The sequence below is a fragment of the Anabrus simplex genome, chromosome 2, assembly GCF_040414725.1.
Source record: "Anabrus simplex isolate iqAnaSimp1 chromosome 2, ASM4041472v1, whole genome shotgun sequence".
Lineage (NCBI taxonomy): Eukaryota > Metazoa > Arthropoda > Insecta > Orthoptera > Tettigoniidae > Anabrus > Anabrus simplex.
The window spans coordinates 374,067,795-374,089,476 of NC_090266.1; the positions used below are offsets into that span (position 1 = coordinate 374,067,795).

At 38.6% G+C, this 21,682-nt stretch overlaps 1 protein-coding gene across 1 annotated transcript in view; it reads right to left on the reverse strand.

The window, feature by feature from the left end:
• LOC136862844 (ADP-ribosylhydrolase ARH3) overlaps positions 1–21,682 on the reverse strand; it is a 177,499-nt gene that overhangs the window by 15,914 nt on the left and 139,903 nt on the right. The window contains exon 5 of the mRNA XM_067139110.2: positions 20,268–20,457. Within this exon, the coding sequence (XP_066995211.2) occupies positions 20,268–20,457 (190 nt within the window). The remainder of the gene's footprint in view (positions 1–20,267; positions 20,458–21,682) is intronic.

The following is a 21,682-nucleotide window of genomic DNA, read 5'->3' on the forward strand; positions in this document are numbered from 1 at the left end:
CAAGAAGAAACACCATATGTTCATTCCTGATCTAATTTTCTACAATAGGAACATATATTTTATACATATTTTATTCCTTAAATCTACTTGGTGGTTAACACGACAATAATATTGACTTTCACCAAAAAGTTAAACGAAGAGGATCCATTTCAATTCCAGACAAATGCCGATTAAAAAACTTCACGCCAATATAAATATATATATTTTTAGACAATATTGTAAAATTGTACTATAATAGTTTTAACTTGTGTTTTTAACATTCACGTCAAACTTTTTAATCATGATATTGAAAATAACTTTTCACATCACAACGTCTCATTCCAATTTTATATGACCAATAATTGTAAACAGTCTTAATTGCAATTATTTGATTTAAGGTTATCCATTGTGCTGATGATGCCCATTAAAAGGGCGAAATATGTTCACATCTTTCTATTTTTTATAATTATTTAACAACAAAATGTGGTATGTAATCAACTTCCTTTGCCAGTGACAGTGACTCTTACAGAGACAGTGAGCATGAAGTGCTCTGAAAATTCATCTAAAGGACTTGGACCTAATAACGATGTTTGCTTGATGATGAATATGACGACAATGACAGAGATATGGGTAGTGATGGTGATAATTCTTTGACTCTTCCAATGAATGGGGCAGACATGAGACGAGATTCATATGTCACACGTGACCAAACACCTGGTGTACATGTAGGCATGTGCTTCAAGAAGTACCAAAATTTGATCAAATATAGGCCGTGTCTATGTAACATTACTGTTTGAATTTTGTAAGTAAAAATTTTTTCCTGCAGATTAATGACAGAAGTGTAGGAAATAATTTTTCTGAATAAATCAGAGTGAAATGACTAAGAACTAAGAGTTTAAATTGGAGTGGAAATGGTTATAGAGAATGTATTAACTATACTGTTGCGGCTTTTGTGTTGGTACTCGTCTGCCGCATTTCATTTTGTAATAACAGTTGGCAATGTGCTGCTGCGTTTTTGTTTTATACACAGACACTGAACATGGCGACCGGCAGCAGTACACGTGTTTTGGTGTACCTTCGAATTTGTTGTACATAATGTGTAAATATGCAGTGTTTTATTCATGTGTAATAAATGTTTGAATCACCTTGTGAGTGATGTGTTTGTGTCTGCTCGTTTGGGGCAGTCTGGTCCTCCATTTGACTTGTTTCAAAATTGTATTTGTGCGCCTGTGGAACTGAACGTTGTTATGTGCGGCCGATATGGTGTTTCGTCGTTCGCAACATAAAATTTTGGTCCTTCCGGGCCGCGATGAGAATCATTGTGAACCTTGAACGTTGTGTTAGTCGTGCTAGTCACCAGAAAATTGTTATCGTCATGAATTGCTGCCTGCAACCGCCGTTTGAACACAGCAACGAGCTTGGTGCGAAAAGCATCGTGAACAGTTATTGTACAAAAGCACCAGGATATCGTGCTTAATACTAATTACTGCGAATGTTTGAACTCGTCATATTGAGATTTCAACGAAGCCTACATTGTTTTGGAACTGTTTTGATATCGCACGTTAACAATCTGTGGAAGTTACCACGTGCTAATGCATTTGTTCTTGTGAGCTGTTTACGCCAGCTTGTATCTGATACCCTGATGTTCGAGATGTTAAATGCTACTTGGAATTTGGACTCCAGTGAACATTACATCGCAGACGTCATCCTTTGGACTTTCCAGTCACTTTGGGCATGTGATTCCAGCCAAGGAGTGTTTCCAGTGGTAGTGATGATTGATGATACAGCACCGCCATGTACTGTAAGTCTGTTCCATTTGTCTTTATTGTTCCTATCTTGACTAGGGTGGACATCCTGCCTAATATCCTAACCCTACTGCTAGCACTTTTCGTGTATAGAATTAACAGATTTGTCTTGACTTCTCATGGGCATTATAAGATTTCGTGCTAATAATTTGTTGGGCCGCTTTGTGTATTTTTCATATTTTAGAACGTACGTGGTTTATTATACGTTATATCATGCTTTTGTGCATCTACCTACATTGTTGGTTCCATTCAAAGACTGTCACTCATTCTAACAATGCGAAATGAATGCAGTGCACTGAATATAGGGCTTATTGTTTGTATAGTCACCATAGTTGTAGGATTGATTTCTATTATTATCTTGTCAATAACTGATTACCTGAACTACCGGTATTCATCATGGTGTTTGAATCCGAAGCAAAGGCTGTTCAAAAACGTGGTCTACTTAAAAGGTCATTAACTCACCTTGAAAATTACTTAAAGCAAGATAATATCAACCACTACGAACTGCTCTCCAAACAGAATAGGTTGCCAGAAATTTGGAAGGAATTCAGCGCAGTTAGGGAGTATTTAGAATGTGAATTAGACTCAAAATCTGGCGAAACTCACTTCAGAGAGCATGATGAATTTGAAAACAGGTATGATACAATAGTTGGTAGGATTCAAGAATTGCTTTGTTCATTTGAAAGACCCAGGAGTCCTAGTAACACATCCATTGTCTCTGATAACTCTACTCGATCTAGCTGTAGCTTCAAGCTTCCTCCCATTGAATTGCCTGTTTTTAAAGGAGATTTGACAAAATACTTGAGTTTCAGGAACACCTTTCAAAGCTTAGTTATTAACAATACCCGCATTGACAATGTGCAAAGACTACACTACCTATTGTCGTTTCTTCAAGGCGAACCCAGGGATTTGTTAGATAACCTATCCATATGTGCTGATAATTTCACTGTTGCTTGGAATTTAGTTGATGAAAGGTACAACAACAAACGCTTGATTGTTTCACAGCATGTAAAACATTTGCTCAATCTCCATAATTGTACTAGTGGATCTTCCATTGAATATCGCAAATTGATAAACCAAGTAAAATCTAATCTTAGTGCTGTTGACAATTTGGAGGGTTAAGTTCCACTACATGAAATTTTGCTACAGGAACTGATTCTAAGTAAGATCAAGTACAACCATAGAAGTGAATGGGAAAACAAATTTGCCTCCACTGATATTCCCACACTAAATAATTTGATTGATTTCTTGGAAAGAAAATGTCAAACACTAGAGCTAACAGAATGCAAGAAACCTGTTATTGAGCAAAAACGAGACTTAAAATCCAACCTAAAAGCCCTTCACTTTGCCAACAATAGCACTTCCTTGAATTGTAGGTTTTGCAAACTTGATAATCACAGCATTTCTGATTGTAGAAAGTTCAAACAAGCAAACACTGATCACCGTTGCAAGTTTGTGAGGGAAAATAAACTTTATCATCTTTGTTTTTCTGCTTCTCATGTTTCTAAACAGTGTAAGCAAAACAAGTTCCCCCAGTGTAATGGGCCCCACAACTTATTGGTTCACAAGGAACAAGCAAGTCCCAATAATAACAATAATATGAATGCTACAAGTTCTGCAATTGTTTCACCCACTGCTATGAAGGTTGTTTCAGGACTAGGTTCGAATGTTTTGCTGAGCACAGCGTGTGTAGGAGTAAAAAATAGCTCAGGAGAGATTATACTAGTTAAAGCTTTGTTAGACTCTGCGAGTCAATTATCCTTTGTGACTTCTGATCTTGTCAAGAAGCTTGGTATTCGTACTAGGTCTTGTCGTCTACCTATTGTTGGTATAGGCAATGCGAATGTGTCTCCTGTAAGTTCCACATGTAACCTTGTTTTATTCTCCAACGTATCAGATTATACATTGAACTGTGCAGTAGTGAACACAATCACAAGTCCACTTCCTGCACAGGAAATTGATTGTTCCAATTGGGTTATTCCTGATGATATTATTTTGAGTGAAAGGACATTTAATCAGCCCTCTACTATTGATATTTTGCTAGGTGCTGATGTCTACTATGAAATTGTGTCTTCTAACATTTTGCATAAGAAGGGTTATCCCGCCTTATTAGATACCGAATTTGGTTGGGTGCTCTCAGGCACTTTCCCTGAATCGTGCATTAAGAATAATGCCAAGGCTCGTCGTGCCAATCTTGTGAAACTTGATTCTATTGACTCTAAACTCCAAAGGTTCTGGGAGCTTGAAGAACTTCATCAACCAGTTCTTACTCCTGAAGAAAGGGCTTGTGAAGAACACTTTGTGAATAGTGTTCAAAGAGATGATTCTGGTAGGTTTGTTGTCAAACTTCCTATTCGTGCGGAAGTGCCACCCGTGGCTGAGTCTAAGCATAATGCAGTTAGAAGGCTCAAACAGATGGAAAATAAATTTGCTAAGCTTCCAGACTTGAAAAGGAAGTATGTAGATTTCATGCGTGAATACAGTGAAATGGGTCACATGGTAATTGCTCCTCCAGAGACCTCTAACTCTGTAAGCTTTTACTTGCCCCATCATTGTGTGCTCAAGGATTCTAGCACTACAACCAAGTTGAGAGTTGTGTTTGATGGAAGTTGTGAATCATCAAATGGGATAGCATTGAATTCTATGTTAATGGTTGGTCCTACTACTTAGCCTGACTTGCTGTCCATTGTTTTAGGGTTCAGAACCTATTTTGTTGCTCTTACGGCTGACATTGCTAAGATGTATAGATGTGTGCTAATTCATCCTGACCACAGAAATCTTGGACTACCGTCTTACTACTGTCACATACGGTACAAGTTCCGCCCCTTTTCTTGCCACGAGATGTCTAGTTCAACTTGCTGATGAACACAAGGAATCTCACCCCACTGCATCAGAGATCATTCGCTCTTGTTTTTATGTTGACGACCTGCTGACAGGTACTAGTTCAGTTGAAGAAGCTAAGGAGCTTCAATCAGAAATCTCTTCTGTGCTTGATAGTGCACATTTTTATCTTAGAAAATGGACGTCAAATTGTCCAGAAGCTCTTGCCAATGTCCCTGTAGAGGATAGAGAAATGTTGTCACCTTGTAACCTCACTAAGGATGAAGCTATTAAAACATTAGGTATCGTGTGGCATCCTAAATGTGATGAGTTTCAGTTTCAAATAAATTTGAAGAAAGCACCCAAGGAAGTCACTAAGAGAAGCATTCTCACTATCATTGCTTCCATATTTGATCCCCTTGGATTGTTAGGATGTGCCGTAGTTAGGTGCAAACTTATCCTGCAGTCTCTTTGGCAGTTGAAAATTGATTGGGATTTTGTGTTAGAACCTTCATCTGAAATTATTGAAATCTGGAATGCTATCTACAGTGAGCTCTCCTTGCTTAACGAACTCAGAGTGCAAAGAAATGTAATGCCCTTTGCTAAGAATAAGGTTATTGAAATCCATGGCTTTTCTGACGCTTCAGAAGCTGCCTATGGTGCTTGTGTGTATGTTAGGACAGTATCTGATAATGATGAGGTATCAGTGATCCTGTTGACTTCTAAATCGAGAGTTGCTCCATTAAAACAGCAATCTATTGCCCGTTTAGAGCTTTGTGCTGCTCTATTGCTTTCTCGCCTAATGAGTAAGGTAACTGAATCGCTGAAATTGCAAATTCCTTTCTCAACATACTGCTGGACTGACAGCACGATAGTTCTGTGTTGGTTACAGAAACCCGCCAATTGTTGGAAAACCTTTGTCGCTAATAGAATTGCTGAAATTCAATCCCTCACTTCAGTCTCAGACTGGAGACACGTACCTACCCACAGCAATCCAGCTGACCACTTGTCTCGAGGTGTTTTACCCTCACAAATGTTTTCTCTTGATGTATGGTGGCATGGTCCATCCTGGTTGCACGAATTATTCCCGGTGTACCCTGATTTTGTTGCCAGTAATTCACCATCTGCTGTGAATGCAGAATCGAAACCCTCTTTGAGAGTCTTGCTAGTTAACATGTACCCACCTGAGTTAGAGAAGTTTTCGTCCTTTCTCAAACTTAAGCGAGTTTATAGCTATGTTCTGAGATTTATTACCAATGTTCGCTCCACTAAGGATGCTCGTGTCATTGGTTCACTCACCCTTGAAGAACTGATGATTAGTGAAATGAAAATAATAAGTCTGATGCAAGCTATTGAGTATGGTAAGGAACTTCATGACTTGAGGTCTAATCATGTAGTTGCCTCTTCGAGCTCATTGAAAACTTTGAATCCATTCCTCGACGATTATGGGTTGTTGAGAGTCGGTGGTCGACTCATGAATTCTCAGTTAGAATACAATGAAAAACACCCCATCATTCTTCCTCCGAAACACTTTGTTACTAAATTGATTGTTAAACATGAACATGAGATACTATTGCATTCCGGCCCTCAGGCTGTATTGTTTTCCTTGAGTAACAGATTTTGGATTCCACGTGGGAAGACAGTTGTTCGTGGTGTGATCCATTCATGTTACAAGTGCTTCAGGAGCAAACCTCCACTCACCACTCACATAATGGGTCAGTTACCCTCGTATAGAGTTGAACCATCATTACCCTTTGTTAAGGTTGGCCTTGATTATGGTGGCCCAGTCATCATAAAAGGTGATAACCCGAGGAGTAAGATAAAGTTTAAAGCGTACATTGCTCTCTTTGTTTGTCTTGTCACTAAAGCAATACATCTTGAAACTGTGAAGAGTCTAACGACTCAGGACTTCCTCGCCGCATTTAGAAGATTCACGGCCGGTAGAGGATTTCCAAATCTCATCTTGAGTGATAATGGCACAAATTTTGTTGGAGCCAACAATGAGTTATTAAGATTTATTAAGGATAGCTCTACTGAAATAAAGGAATATTCATCTAATTTGAATATGAATTGGAAATTTATTCCACCCTCCAGTCCTCATTTCGGTGGGCTTTGGGAAGCTGGAATAAAGTCTACAAAATCACTTTTAAAGCGGACCCTAGGAAAATGCATTCTTAATTTTGAAGAGCTGAGTACTCTTTTGTATCAAATTGAGTCTGTGTTGAACTTGAGACCTCTCTGTTCAATGACTGACGACCCCAATGATCAATACTATTTGACACCTGGACATTTTCTAGTAGGGAGACGATTGACCTCTATCCCCTCTCCAGACATATCCAACAGCTCCCGCTCCTGTCTAACTAAATGGAACTTGGTGCAACAGCTGTATCACAATTTTTGGCAGAGGTGGTCAAAAGAATACATACAATCACTTCAACAAAGACGTAAATGGTCTTCTGTAGGGAAGTGGACTCCAACTGTGGGAGATTTAGTGCTTCTAAGGGAGGATAACCTTCCTCCTCTGGTTTGGAAGACTGGTATAATCCAGGAGCTCCATCCTGGTTGTGACAATATTACTCGTGTGGTCAGTGTAAAGACTAAAACTGGTCTTTTACGCCGTGCCATAGTGAAATTGTGTCCACTGCCAAAGGATGTTGTATAGTTGTATATTTGTATATGTTTATCTGAGTTTCCTTTTTATTCATTTGTCTGTGATGAATATGAACACTTGACTTTGATTTTGAGTGTTGAGATCCCTCAAAGGGGGGAGTATGTTGCGGATTTTGTGTTGGTACTCGTCTGCCGCATTTCATTTTGTAACAGTTGGCAATGTGCTGCTGCGTTTTTGTTTTATACACAGACACTGAACATGGCGACCGGCAGCAGTACACGTGTTTTGGTGTACCTTCGAATTTGTTGTACATAATGTGTAAATATGCAGTGTTTTATTCATGTGTAATAAATGTTTGAATCACCTTGTGAGTGATGTGTTTGTGTCTGCTCGTTTGGGGCAGTCTGGTCCTCCATTTGACTTGTTTCAAAATTGTATTTGTGTGCCTGTGGAACTGAACGTTGTTATGTGCGGCCGATATGGTGTTTCGTCGTTCGCAACATATACTTACGCAAAGCTTTCTAGATAAATTTTAATAATAGATGGAAGGAAAATGTACAAAGTTATCTTTTGATTTATTAACACCATTTTCAGGTTTTTCCAACAATTATTAATGACTTCCCATCAAGTTTTGAAATCGAAAGAACCTAATTATTGATTAATTTCTCTTCCTCCCCACTATATCATATCTCCTGCTTATACAGTAAAAATATTTTGCTAGTGGTTCAATGTCGCACTAACACATCGAAGGTTTTCAGTGACGAAAAGATTGGAAAGGGTTAGGATTGGAAAGGTAGTGGCCATGGCCTTAATGAAGGTAAAGCCCTAGCATTTACCTAGTGTGAAAATGGCAAACCATGGAAAACCATCTTCTAGGCTGCCGAGAGTGGGATTCCACTATCTCCCAAATGCAAGCTCACAGCAGCAAGACCATAACCACACGGCCAACTCGCTCGGTCTTATAACTATCATTGTTCAACAATTCTTTCTGAGAAAACAGTGTGTTCTAGTGGAAAGAAAAGAAATATACCTCCAACAGTTCTGCTGGCTTGAAACTTATATGTTTATGATAAGCTTTCACCACAGACCACGGGGAAAATCTTAAAACCCTAGATGGCTGAAGGCTATCAATGCCCACAAACACAGAGATGAGCAACAATCCCTGGATGAACTTATTAGAGAAATATTTATGCAATTACATAGTATTTCGAAGAGTAGAGGGGGAGAAAACATCTTAACCCATTGCTTCAGGATTGATGGTCCCGCACACTCGCTTAGAAATCAGATTTAAATCGCCCACAACACAAGTACGCCACCTGGTCAGAACTACTGTGCACCGCTCTGAAATAAACGCCATAAATGGAACAGCAACCAGAATTTTCATGCACAGTTTTCAGTGAAGCATTTAAAATAATTGTACTTACCAACAATGACATCAAAACGAAGCATTGAGTATATGTAGAGGCACTTCACACCTTTTGAGGTCTCAATATATTTATCTTTGCACCAATATAATTGGATGCGAGGCTTAAGCACCTGGGATGTCAGAATGCAGAGGGCAAAGTAGGCCTCATTAGTGTCAAACCACTTGTCATTGTCTATTTTTTTTCTTCCTATCTGGGTCCGATAATTGTTCTGTAGTGCAAATATTTGTTTCCCGCGCAATTGGGAAAACAACAGGTCCATAAACTTAAAAAGCACAGACAAATCTGATTCCGTCAGTTCTCCTGACACCACTGGAGAGCCTGTAAAATGATAAATAATTGGTTGGATATCGCCATTACTAACACACACCCAGTCACTATGTTTTGCTTCCATACGTGGGACTTCAGGTACAATTTTTACAGTCACTCGTATCAGATGAACAGTCACGTTCACTCAAAATCTCTTCTTCAATATTATCATAATCGCCATCACTGTCCAAATCACTGTCTCAAACATTTTCTATTAACTCAGCAACAGCACTGCTGTCAATGGCTTTTACTATGCCCGGAGCCATGGCTAGGAGACACTGACACCTGACAAAATGTTTGTGCTTTCACACAGTGGCGGTGGGCTCTCAGGAGCACATGAGCATGTGAACACCCAGTTCTAACGCATATTCACGCATTCATGGATACCGGTAATTCAAAACTGTTTCCTTTGTTTCTGCCTGATTTCGTCAATTGATCAAAAGCACTTGACTTATATCGAAGCTTCGTTACACTGACAGCTGTTTGTTTCAAATGGCAATACCAGGTAGCACACTGGAGATTTTGCTACGAGCCTAAAGACTATACGCATGCGCATGGAGATGACGTCATGGTTTATGCACAGATATCTCCAAAAGCGAGAAGCACAGTAAGGAATGTGCCTTTCTGTCTACAACCACCCCCCAAACCAGAGATAGTATTACAGTTGACCACAAGGGTCCACCACCTCCCCTGTTACTGTTGTCCACAGGTCCCAAAGTTACGATCGCATTACATCGCCGGAAGACTGCACTAGTAGCTAATTCTGAACAGGGGTTCGTAATCACGCGATCAGAAAGCCAGAGCCTCAGCCTCAGCCAACGCCTGAGCGACTAAGCCCGGCAGTCGTGATTTTAGCTTTCTTGTACACTTACAGATTAGCCTCGGGAAAATGCATCCTCACTTATAAGGGTTCCACCATATTATGAGTAGAGAAGCAACCGTACAAAGAACTTTTAGTGAAATGATTTAAGTAAGTGATTTTGTACTTATTTGCATTCTACTTTGGTATATTTGAGACGTGAACACAAATTTTGTTGTGAACCCCCTGAAAATTTGGTCACGAGCCGCCACTGCTTTCAGAGGCTACAATCGGTCGATAAATTACGGAACAAGTTCCTGTTCTATTCATAGAAGTTCACTAACGGGAAACCCTTACAGGGGTAATAAAAATATAAGCAAGTACATACGACTTGGCACGGCACGTGTATGTCTCGACATTTGAGTTGAAGGCCTGGCCAATGTTCGCGTGAACGTCACGTCAAATGAGTCAAGTGGGTTAAAGAATGCTGAGACCCATTTCTAATCAGATGACGTACACTAAAACCTCATTTATCCAATCATCAGATCATCCGACAGTCCTTCCATTTTTAAATAAGCTAAAATTCTATGTACCTGTTAGAATATAATAAGGCATTGTCTCCCTTCTAAAGATAAGGTATAAAGTAAGAATGGATATTGTGTGAGGCTACATTTGCCATTCACAAAATATGGTATTCTCATTATTCTCATCTGCTGAGCATTGCCTTATTGGCTGCTGTTCAGATCATCTCTCTGAACATCAGTGACCATTCACGGAAGTTTTAAAAAGTCAATCACATGGTTGCGTCTTGTTGACTACTATCAGTTTAGCTTCATTGTTCATTATTAGTTTCAGGGACATTATGCTGAGCTTGTGTACAAGACTATTGAATTGATTTGACAGTGGCAAGGAAGATAAGACTTGATATCATATTTCTCTACAAACTGCACTTGAATCAGCAGAAACCCTCATACAGTTTATGGAACAAGAGGATGACACTTCATTCTTGGACATGATGTTACACTGGAGAATCAGAGTGGACACCAGGAAAAAAAATTGCTGATAGTAAATTTCAGAAGATAGTTACAGACTGCTTTAGAAGAATACATAAATAAGGTAAGAACAAGTTGAAGTGATTTGGTTCCTTTCATCAACCTGTGTGTCCTGGCCAGTGGGCATGGATTTGAAAATAAGACCTCATTCTAAAATACCCTTCAAACAGCATAATCTATATATATAAATTAGCTTGTCCTGACTGACTGACTGACTGACTGACTGACTGACTGACTGATTCATCATCGCCGAGCCAAAACTACTGGACATAAAGAAATGAAATTTTGGGGATATATTCATATTAAGATGTAGGTGCTTGCTAAGAGAGGATTTTTGGATATTCCGTCGCTAAGGGGGTGAAAAGGGGAGTGAAATTTTAAAATGTGTCTACATCTCAAAACTTAAAAAGTTTACAGACGTGAAAATTGGTATTTAGAATCTTCTTTAAAAATAAGGAAACACGTATTTTTTTGTTTTCAGACAATCCCAATAGGAGGGGTGAAAAAGGGTGAAAAAGTGGTTGAATGCCTTTAATCAGGATAGCGGTACTTATATCTCAGAAACTGAAGATATTACAGACCTCAAAATTGGTACTTTTGATCGCTGTCAAAAATAAAGAAACACATATTTTTTTGCTTTTGGAAAATACAATTAATGCGAGGGTGAAGGGGGGGGGGTGAATTTTTAAAATGAGTGCATCTATATCTCAAAAGTTTTAAAGTTTAGAGATGTAAAAATTGGTATTTAGAATCTTCATTAAAAATAAAGGAACACGTATTTTTTTGTTTTCGGAAAATCCCAATAGGAGGGGTGAAAAGGGGTGAAAAATGGGTTGAATGACTTTAAAGAGAATACTTATATCTCAGAAACTGAAGATATTACAGACCTCAAAATTGGTACTTTTGATCGCTTTCAAAAAAAAGAAACACATATTTGTTTGTTTTTGGAAAATCCAATTAATGCGAGGGTGAAAAGGGGGGTGAATTTTTAAAATGAGTGCATCTATATCTCAAAAATTTTAAAGTTTAGAGATGTAAAAATTGGTATTTAGAATCTCCTTTAAAAATAAAGAAACACATATTTTTTTGTTTTAGGAAAATCCTAATAGGAAGGGTGGAAAAGGGTGAAAAACAGGTTGAATGCCTTTAATGAGGCTACTTATATTTCAGAACCTGAAGATATTACAGACCTGAAAATTGGTATTTGGGATCTACTTTAAAAATAAGGAAACAGGTATTTTTTCGTTTTTGGAAAATCCAAATAATGGGGGAGGGGGGTGAAAAGGGGGATGAATTTTAAAAAAAAGTGTGTCTACATCTTAAAACTTTAAACGTTTACAGATGTAAAAATTGGTGTTTAGAATCTCCCTTAAAAATAAAGGAACACGTATTTCTTTGTTTTCTCTAAATCCCAATAGGAGGGGTGTACAAGGGTGAATAATGGGTTGAATGCCTTTAATGAGGATACATATATCTGAGAAACTAAAGATATTACAGAACTGAAAATTTGTAAATGGGATCTCCTTTAAAAATAAAGAAACAAGTATATTTTTGCTTTTGGAAAATTCAATTAATGGCGGTTAAACAGGAGTGGCATATTGGGGTGAAGTTTTTGAAGGACTATATCTACAGAATATCTGAGAAGCGTAAAATGTTACAGACGTAAAAGTGGGTATTTGGAATCTCCTGTAAGTGTAAAGAAACATAGGTGATTTGTCTTTGGAAACTCCACTTAAGGGGAACTAAAAATGGGTGAAATTTTAAAATGAGAATTTCTACAGTATATCTCAAAAAACTTAACATGTTACAGAAGTGTAAAATGGCAATTTTTTAATTCTATTAAAAATAAAGAAACGTGTATTTTTAGTTTTCGGAAACACCACTTGGGTAGTGGGGGGGGGGGGGGTAAAGTGACTGAAAATGGTGTTGAATTCTTTTAATTAGGCTACTGATATCTCAAAAATGTACATGTTACACACATGAATTTTGATTTTTGGAATCTGCTTTAAAAGTAAACAAACACGTATTCTCGGAAAAATCCAATGAAGGGGGTTTGGGGGGTTAAAGGATTGAAAAAATTAATTGACTTAATTGTATGAGAATACATACATCTAATGAAAACTAAAGTTGTTACAGACGTGAAAATTGGTATTTTTATCTCCTTTAAAAACAAAGAAAAGCACGTTTTGGGGGGGAAACAATCTTGGGTTGGCGGGAGTGAAAAGGAGTTGAATTCCTTTCATGAGGACACATAAATAAAAAAACTGAAGAGGTTAGAGTGGTGATAATTGGTATTTAGAAGATCCTTTACTATTAAAGGAACAAGTATTTTTTGCCTTAATATCACTTTGTGAGGGGGGGGGGGGAGAGTGTGAAAGGAAGTTAAAAAAAGTGAATTATTTTCAAGGGGATACTTATATCTCAAAGCTGAAGGTATTAAACGTGAACATTGGTATTTGGAATCTCCTTTAAACATAAAGAAACACGCCTTCTTTTATTTTTGGGGGTGTGGGGGTACATAAAACTTAACGGCGGTGGTGTGTAAAAGGAGGTGAGACCAATTTGATTTTACTGTTCATAATGTACTTATGCCTCCGTTGCTCAGGCGGCAGCCTCTCACAGCTGGGTTCCGTGCTTTAAATCCCGGGTCACTCCATGTGACATTCGTGCTGGACAAAATGGAGGCGGGACAGGTGTTTCTCCGGATACTCCGGCTTTCCCTGTCATCATTCATTCCAGCAACACTGTCCAATATTTCATTTTATTTGTCACTCAACGATCATTGCCCCAGAGGGGAGCTTCGGCAGCCGGCACAATTCCTGTTGTCGCCGCTAGATGGGGCTTTATTCATTCCATCCCTGATCCTGTCGAATGATAGGAAACAGGCTGTAGACATTCGATGTACTTATTCTGATCATAAACCGATCATTTTTAATATTTCCTGGGTTCTTTTTCAACAGCCATCTTTTCCTTCGGAGAACGTTCTTAGATTACAGTAGATTCTCCTGGCATATAAATAAAAATTTAAACACATTTGAAATAAACGATAGGAATGAGATTGGCCGTCAAATTTTTCACCTCTATAATAAGGTCAATAACACACGGAGGTATGTAATTCGTATCGCCAGAAATCCCGCACACTTGCCTACGCGCGACAATGGTGCTGGTCACATTGTCACCAATGACAATGGCAGCAGATGTAATTTACCGCCAAGTAGCGGTCTTTCATATTGCTGTGGGCTCCAGAACATATAATAATAATAATAATAATAATGTTCTGGACCGTCGTCACATGTGCGGACCACGCTGGAAACGGGTCCTGGACGGCTAATGACTAAGAATGCAGTCCGGCCGCGGGTTCAGTAGGATACCGCCAAGGCACCCAAGACGACACCACGACAGATCCCCTGAAGGATTTGATCCATATTAAAAATGCTTATAGGAAAAGATGGCGAAGATTTAGGGACCCAACTAACTGGGTGGAATACCTGGACCTAGCCGGGGAAGTACAAAATCGATTGCTGGAAAGAAAGATTGAAAAATTGGAGGAAACTTGCCGGAATCTATTAGAAAACGAGTCAGATCGCGAATTTTGGCGGATTCTCGCAGAAAACGAGTCGGCGGATTCTCGCAGAAAACGAGTCAGATCGCGAATTTCAGCGGATTATATATCTAAAACAATAAGCATACAATTGCAAATTTCAGTATAATACCGTAGCGAAGCACGGGTATCTTGCTAGTCATGTAGTATTTTTAAAGTATCAGTTAAGAAATGTATTCCAAATACAACTTATTAAGCCAAATGCGCACTGTAATGGGGAAAATAATTCAGCTCAAATGTAAAGAAATCAGTTAAGGTCCCATGCTCCAAAGGAAAGACTATCATCATGTAGAGGTGGACATGATAGCCGAAGATGGATTCATAACCAAATTGATCAAGAGTTCCTTCACCACAGATGACGGGACCTAGAGAATACCATGACAACATTCCCCAAACCATAACACTGCCCTGTCGTTTCTCGCTGGACACGCTGACATACATCCATTCTACGCAGCTGAAACCGTGACTTGTCGGAGAAGGCCAATCAGCAGGGGTCCAGTCACCATACTGTCGAGCAAATTTCAGTCCTTTTTGTCGATGCACCTGCGTTAGCATGGATGCAGTCACCTTCCATCTACTCTGGAGTCCCATTCGCATAAGGGTTTGCTGAACTGCTGCAGTAGAAATATGTCTGGATAACGGGCTATTAATTTTTTTTTTTTTAATTTGCTTTACATCGCACCAACATAGAGAGGTCTTATGGCGACAATGGGATGGGATGGGGCTAGAAGTGGCAAGGAAGTGGCCGTGGCCTTAATTAAGGTACAGCCCCATCATTTGCTTGGTGTGAAAATGGGAAACCAGGAAAAACCATCTTCAGGGCTGCTGATAGTGAGGTTCGTACCCACCATCTCCTGAATGCAAGCTCAAAGCTGCGTGACCCTAAACGCACAGCCAACTTGCTCGGTAGTTTGTCTGGATAACAACTGGTTCATTTGGACAATGAGCTGTTCCACTGTAGCCAGTCGATTGGCCTTCATGCACTGTCGTAGTTGACATTCCCCTCAGACATAAATGGCGCGTTGAGCTCCACAGTTTCTATAATGGTTATTCCCAATGGTGCCATTCTTCCACTCACGATCCACCTCCACCACAGAGGCATGTGAACAGTTCACAAAAGTTGCTGTTCCTGAAATGCTGACCTCCTTGGCCCGAAAGCCTACGATCATCCCTTTCTCCAACTCTCTTAAATCGCTTTCCTTACCCATAAGAGCAGAAATGCAATGTGTTCAGCCAGCCTGTCAGTCGCATTATACACCCGCTTTACCAGCCCACGTCATGGGCTACGCACTGAAAATGGCACTTCTAGAAGGTGGTCTAACAAGGTGATTCAACTATGCATAGTGTAATATACTCCTATTAATTTTACATACTCATCTATTAATATATTTGTTATTTCACTGTAAGAACAACCTGTTACTGCCGTATCCTTCATTGTTCAGATCTGGCTTAGCATCACTGCAACACAGGTAGCCTATGAAGTGAAAGTTTGTTTCCGTTCCCATCGCTGTCAGACAAATTACTGCCCTCAATTTCACACACAGTGGGCAAAGATGTATGAGCAACCTGCTATAGCTTCACTTTGTAACCTTTAGTGGTAACCTGAAGCAACAATTTTACTCATGAACAAGAGGAAACCTAAAAGTTCAAACAAGATAAAACAGCAATTGTTATTTCATTTTAAAGGACATTTGAAACTAATATGAATGCTGTTTTAGCTTAGTGAAGCAGTGGTTCACCTGCTTCAACCCAGTGCAATATGGCAAAATGACAATATGACTGAAGTATGAGCGGAATTATTTCCTACCAACTGTAATTAGTGAATTACTGTTGCTTGACACAGCCATTATAGCCTATTTCAAAGGACACTATAGAACAGGGATTTCCAACTGGCAGCCTGCGAGAGCTTTTTGAAAATATATTTTATGATATATGAAAAAAATTAAGAAAAATATTTCACAGCTCGTTCAAGGCTGTACTAATTTTCAAACCCATTGCAGACCCAAGTGAGAACTAATTCATTCTTTATTATAATTTCCTGTTTTTAAGTATTCACTTGATCTAACTACAGTATATGTCATTGATTTTTTAAATTTAAACCTGAAATTTTGTGGAAAATGTGCTCTCAGATGTCAGTGTTAGATCTTAACCATTATAAAAATGGCTATGGTATCCATTCCAAATCTTGAACTCCATGCCAACCTAAGCTGTGGAAATTTTACGCAACTGAAAAATACCACATTTACGCGAATAACCCTGCACCCTAATTTTAGGAAGGATAATTTTGAAAAACTGAAATGAACTAAAATTCCTTCCATTGAAAGAGTAACGTAGGTATAAACAAACATTTCATACCACTCCTCGAGTACCACGAACATGAACATGACGGATATAGCTACTTTGCCTGAACATATTTGAGATGATAAAAATGCATTATCACTACTATAAAATATATTTGCCATGAAAATGAGCAAGTAGTCCTTCTTACGTGACAAGTATTGCATTAATTGGAACTTAAAATACATTCGATTTGCTGTAGAGCGGAAGATTCTTTGTCTCTTGCATCACCAGAATCCTCTCCTAAATTACTTACAAATTCGTCACACTCCACGTCTAAAACACTTCTCACACACGGTCACCTCTTACTCATATAGTAACACGACCAGTGGTGGATAATTCTTTTCGTGCAATGTAAAGACTTGAAACACACACACCTGCAAAATCGTTTGTTAGTTTTGCGATACAGTAAAACCTTGTTAATTGGAAATCGTAGGGACGCAAAATTGTTACTTCGAATGACGTGATTTCGAATTAAGCGCCAACTCGTAATTCAGAAATGCCAACCCCTGCCGCATCAAAAAGTATTTTAAGACCCATTAATGCATGCAATAACCTTGATTCACAGTTTAAGCCTTTCAAATGCCATGGAAAAAAAACTATTTCCGAAATGTATCCAACAAGGTGCATTTACATTATTCAAATAAAGCACTTGGATAAATCACTGGCAAACATAACCTCACACAACTAAAGAAAAAAGAAAAGATATGATTCAAAGACAAGGAGAAATCTATGCTGCCTCCCCTGTGCGAATGCTTTATTTGTTGGATTACTGTACTATTAGCATCTTTAGATGCCTTGTACTTGCACGGAAACATCGTGGCTTATCAAACTTTCCTATGACGAGGGGAGGAAGTCTTTCGCATCCATATCAACACAGTAGTGTACAATAAGCCCGTTTCATTTCGACATTAAAAAAAAAAAATAGTTTTATCGGCATTTACAATATTGTTTGGTGCATACGAACTGATTATAATTATCAGCCACGCTTTTTTTGCCAACTGTCGATATCGCCTGTGTTCGCTGATTCTGCTTCTCTGCCTGCTTGCTACGTGATATTGTGGTGATCTTTAAAACTCTGAATACAAACGAATTATGATTTCGTTCAAACTTAGCAACAATGAAACACACTGTAGACACACCGAAGCGAGTGAAAGTGCAGAAGACGCGTTTTATCGTGACGCCGAGAAAATTCAAATTTATATTACTCTGTAAAATACTATTTTTTTAAAATGTAATGGCAGTTTTGAATTTAAAATCTGAATTGTTTTCCATTTAAATATTACATATGGGGGCAGTTTTCTTCCATCTGCAGTTACACAAAGCATAACTGTACACCCAATATCGAAAACTATGTGACCCAGGAGCGTATTGACAACCTTGACGCAAATAAAACACGCACCCCAATTTCATGTCTCAATTTTTTTTTAAACTATGCAGGGATTAATCGCGTAAATACGGTATTTTCATTTCTATGGGTGTAAGAGGCGGTTCCAGTTCTTCTCTTGTTGGTAGTACTGGCTAGTACACAGTGCTGCACTTTTGCAGAAATTTCCAGAGAAGTACTCTTGGAAGCACGCTGCTGGGATTTTAGGCTCTTGCAACTAAAAATCAATGCTTCCTCCACAAGGAATATCTTTGCATTTGGACCACACACAAAAAAAAAGGAACACTTTCTTTTAAATTGATATCCAGCAAAATAAACTCAAACTTAAGACAATTTAGACTAAAAATGACTTCAAAGTTTGGAAGCATGTGCATATGTGAAACTGTGTTTTTTCTTCCTATAAAATTCATTAAAAATCAGTATAGAAGTCAACTTGCTGATTCTTCCTTGCTTCCAGCTTATGAGGTTAGCAACAACAAAGCTGAAGGTGGACATTCATTCACTAGTAGATAGAGATGATAGACTACAGTACTACCACTGAATGCTCCTTTCTGAAGTTCTGTTTTGACTACATTATTAATTTTACTTTAGGCTGTTTTCCTTTTTGCCATTTGTTAAATATTAATTCAAATAAATTGACATTGTTGAGTACTTTTATTCAAAATTCAATTATTCTTGGTATAATAGATTTACTCTTTTATGCAAATGTAAAATTGTAAAATAACATTTTAACCCTTTCCCGCCCTTAGCGCCCGAAAGCGCCTGACTTTTCACTTCGCCTTCTAGTCCTTAGCGTCCGAAAGCACCCGGTTGCATTATCTGCATACTTACGCGAGCTATGCGATAGTTTTTTGTTTTCTTCAGCTTTGAAGTGTTTATGAGACATTTGTGAACACGCAGTACGATCTACAAGGCTTAGGAAATGAAAGAAGAGCGATAATCTGTCTTGACGTTGCCTAGGAAACGGTCTTGAACTTCTGCGAGCGCGGGACAGCTGTTTCGTTCGTAAACATGGCGGGATTGAATACTGCGGATATTGAAACTGGGTTGAATATAGGCGACGAAAGTCACACAGAATCGTTGAGTAGGGGTGGAGGTGAAGTTTCAATGAGGGAATAACGTATCAACGAAGATAATTTTAGTGATAACAGTGATGTAAGTGAAAACCGATATCGAGAATTCGGACCTGATTGCGATGCCATGGCTTTTCAGTTAACACAAATATTTTGTTTCGTTACTCCGAATGATTATATGGATGATGATGAACCTGTCCATAATTTTGAAAGAGTATTATTATTTTTGACATATGTTAGGAGGAGACAAACTATTCAGTGAGATAGCCACTTGCTTATAATATCAATGCAGCATTCAAACAGGCACATTCCAGAAACATAGATACAGAATGTGAAGACACTTGCTCAGGGGAAATAGAAGCTGATATACAGTACATGTTCCACTTCCAGAATCACGCAGTTATTGGTTTAGAGGGATTCATACAACATGAGAATGCGACAAATAGAGCCTACCTTTGTGTCGAGTACCACAATTGGGGGGGGGGGGGGAGGTTTGAACCAACAACCTTATGATTCAATGAATACGAAAATGGATGTGATGGTATGTTTTCTAATATTATTGAACATTTGAATACATTGTGATCAGCAGTTTTTATTATATATAACTTTTTCTGAAACAATGTGCTCTGCTTCACTTTTTCCCAAATAATAGGTTGAAATCTGGCGATAAGCGGACTGAAAATGTGGGCGGGAAAGGGTTAAACAATTAAAATGTTTAAACCATCGTTTCAATTGAAATAAGCATATTCTACTATGTTACTATAAGAATACTTTCATACCTCTGTTCTATTTGCAGAATTTTACTACAATTGGCCTATTATTAGTGTGCGGCCCACAATCATCCCTAACATTTACACTGCGTCCCTCAAGCGCTTACAAATTGGAAAGCCCTGTTATAGAAGCTTGGCAGCACAACATGTAACCACTGAGATAGAAGAAAGGAAGAAGAATCTGTCACTAACTCTCCACAAATATATATCTTGGGCTCTATCTCAACACTCCACCAATACCAACAGTCATCCCTTTAAATTTCTAACAATCTTAAATGCAACTATACTAATGCAATTTACCTCAATATCAGGAATAGATTCTTGTGCTCTCAGGAAGCAGAAAATGGCAGTTGGCACAGAGAACTGAGCAGCAACACTATTTCCCAGTAGTTTTTGAACATCTCTATCAGTTGCTCCATCTTCCTTAGCCAGCAAGTCTTGGATGATTTTGAGCTGAGTCTGGTATGGGTGGGGGTCATCCAATCCCAATCTAAACAACAAAACACATATACAATAGCAGTCTTCCAGTTTTTTATTTATACCATGGTGAAACATTTACAATTAAAGTTTATGAATATAACGAGACCAGAAGAGAAGAAGGGTAATTAAAAATGTTCAAGAGCAGGAATTCTTAAAATAAAAAGTAAATTTAAAAAATGTATATATATTGCGCTTCTAAGACAGTGTGATGTGTAAACAGATTACAAGCAAGCACTGTTTTTGACTGAAATAAATAATAAGGGTACAACAAGATTTCATTGTAATGTAAAATGTAGAAAATTTTTACCACATGATTTTCAACTCATGGTATTTCTCACTTAATGGCTACTCTCAACATGGAATTAAAAAATGAACAGACTTTTCTCAGAGTTCAAAACTGCTAGTACATCTATTAATAACATATCTCTAACAGCAAGTTGTTTGATTATTTGTTGTTTGGGCCATAAGCCCATACACTGGTCTGATGCATTTCTCCATCCCACGTATCCTATGTTAACCAATTCATATCTACAAGATGTAAAAGCACTCTTGTGAAACAAAATTCTGATACTTTGGCATATCTGAAAACCACAAAATTAGTTAGCAGGGCATTATTATTATTATTATTATTATTATTATTATTTTTATTTTTAATATTATTATTAGTGGTTCATGTTTGTGGGTTACTGTAGACACGTCCTAGTTCGTGAACCATGGGCAACGGCTGAGTGGCCTAGTAAGTGGTCCTGAGAGTCGGGATACCAGTTGCTATGGAATGGGAGTGGGCATCTCGGACATATTCTGAGTCGTGGCCCTCCTTGTGCTCAGGCGGCTAGGACTATACAATTCACCGGTGGTCCATAACCCGTTAGAGGAGAGATCCTCACTTGGACTATGTGCAAGTAGGGCAGCATCCTGCTTCATGAATTTACCGAGCTCAGAACACTTTAAGCAAGCCTCGGACCTATGGGAGTAATGGAGTCCCACTACCATTTGACAGGCGAGGGACTCCTTGGAAACAACTTGGCAAACGAAATGGAATTCGATGGGGAGCTATCAATATTAATGGGGCTTATGGAAGAAAGAAGGTAGAACTGGCTCAGTCAGCAAAGAGGATGCATCTGGATGTGCTAGGAGTAAGTGATATTCGGGTAAGGGGAAATAATGAGGAAGAGGTGGGAGATTATAAAGTGTACTTAACGGGTGTTAGAAAGGGAAGGGCAGAGTCTGGGGTA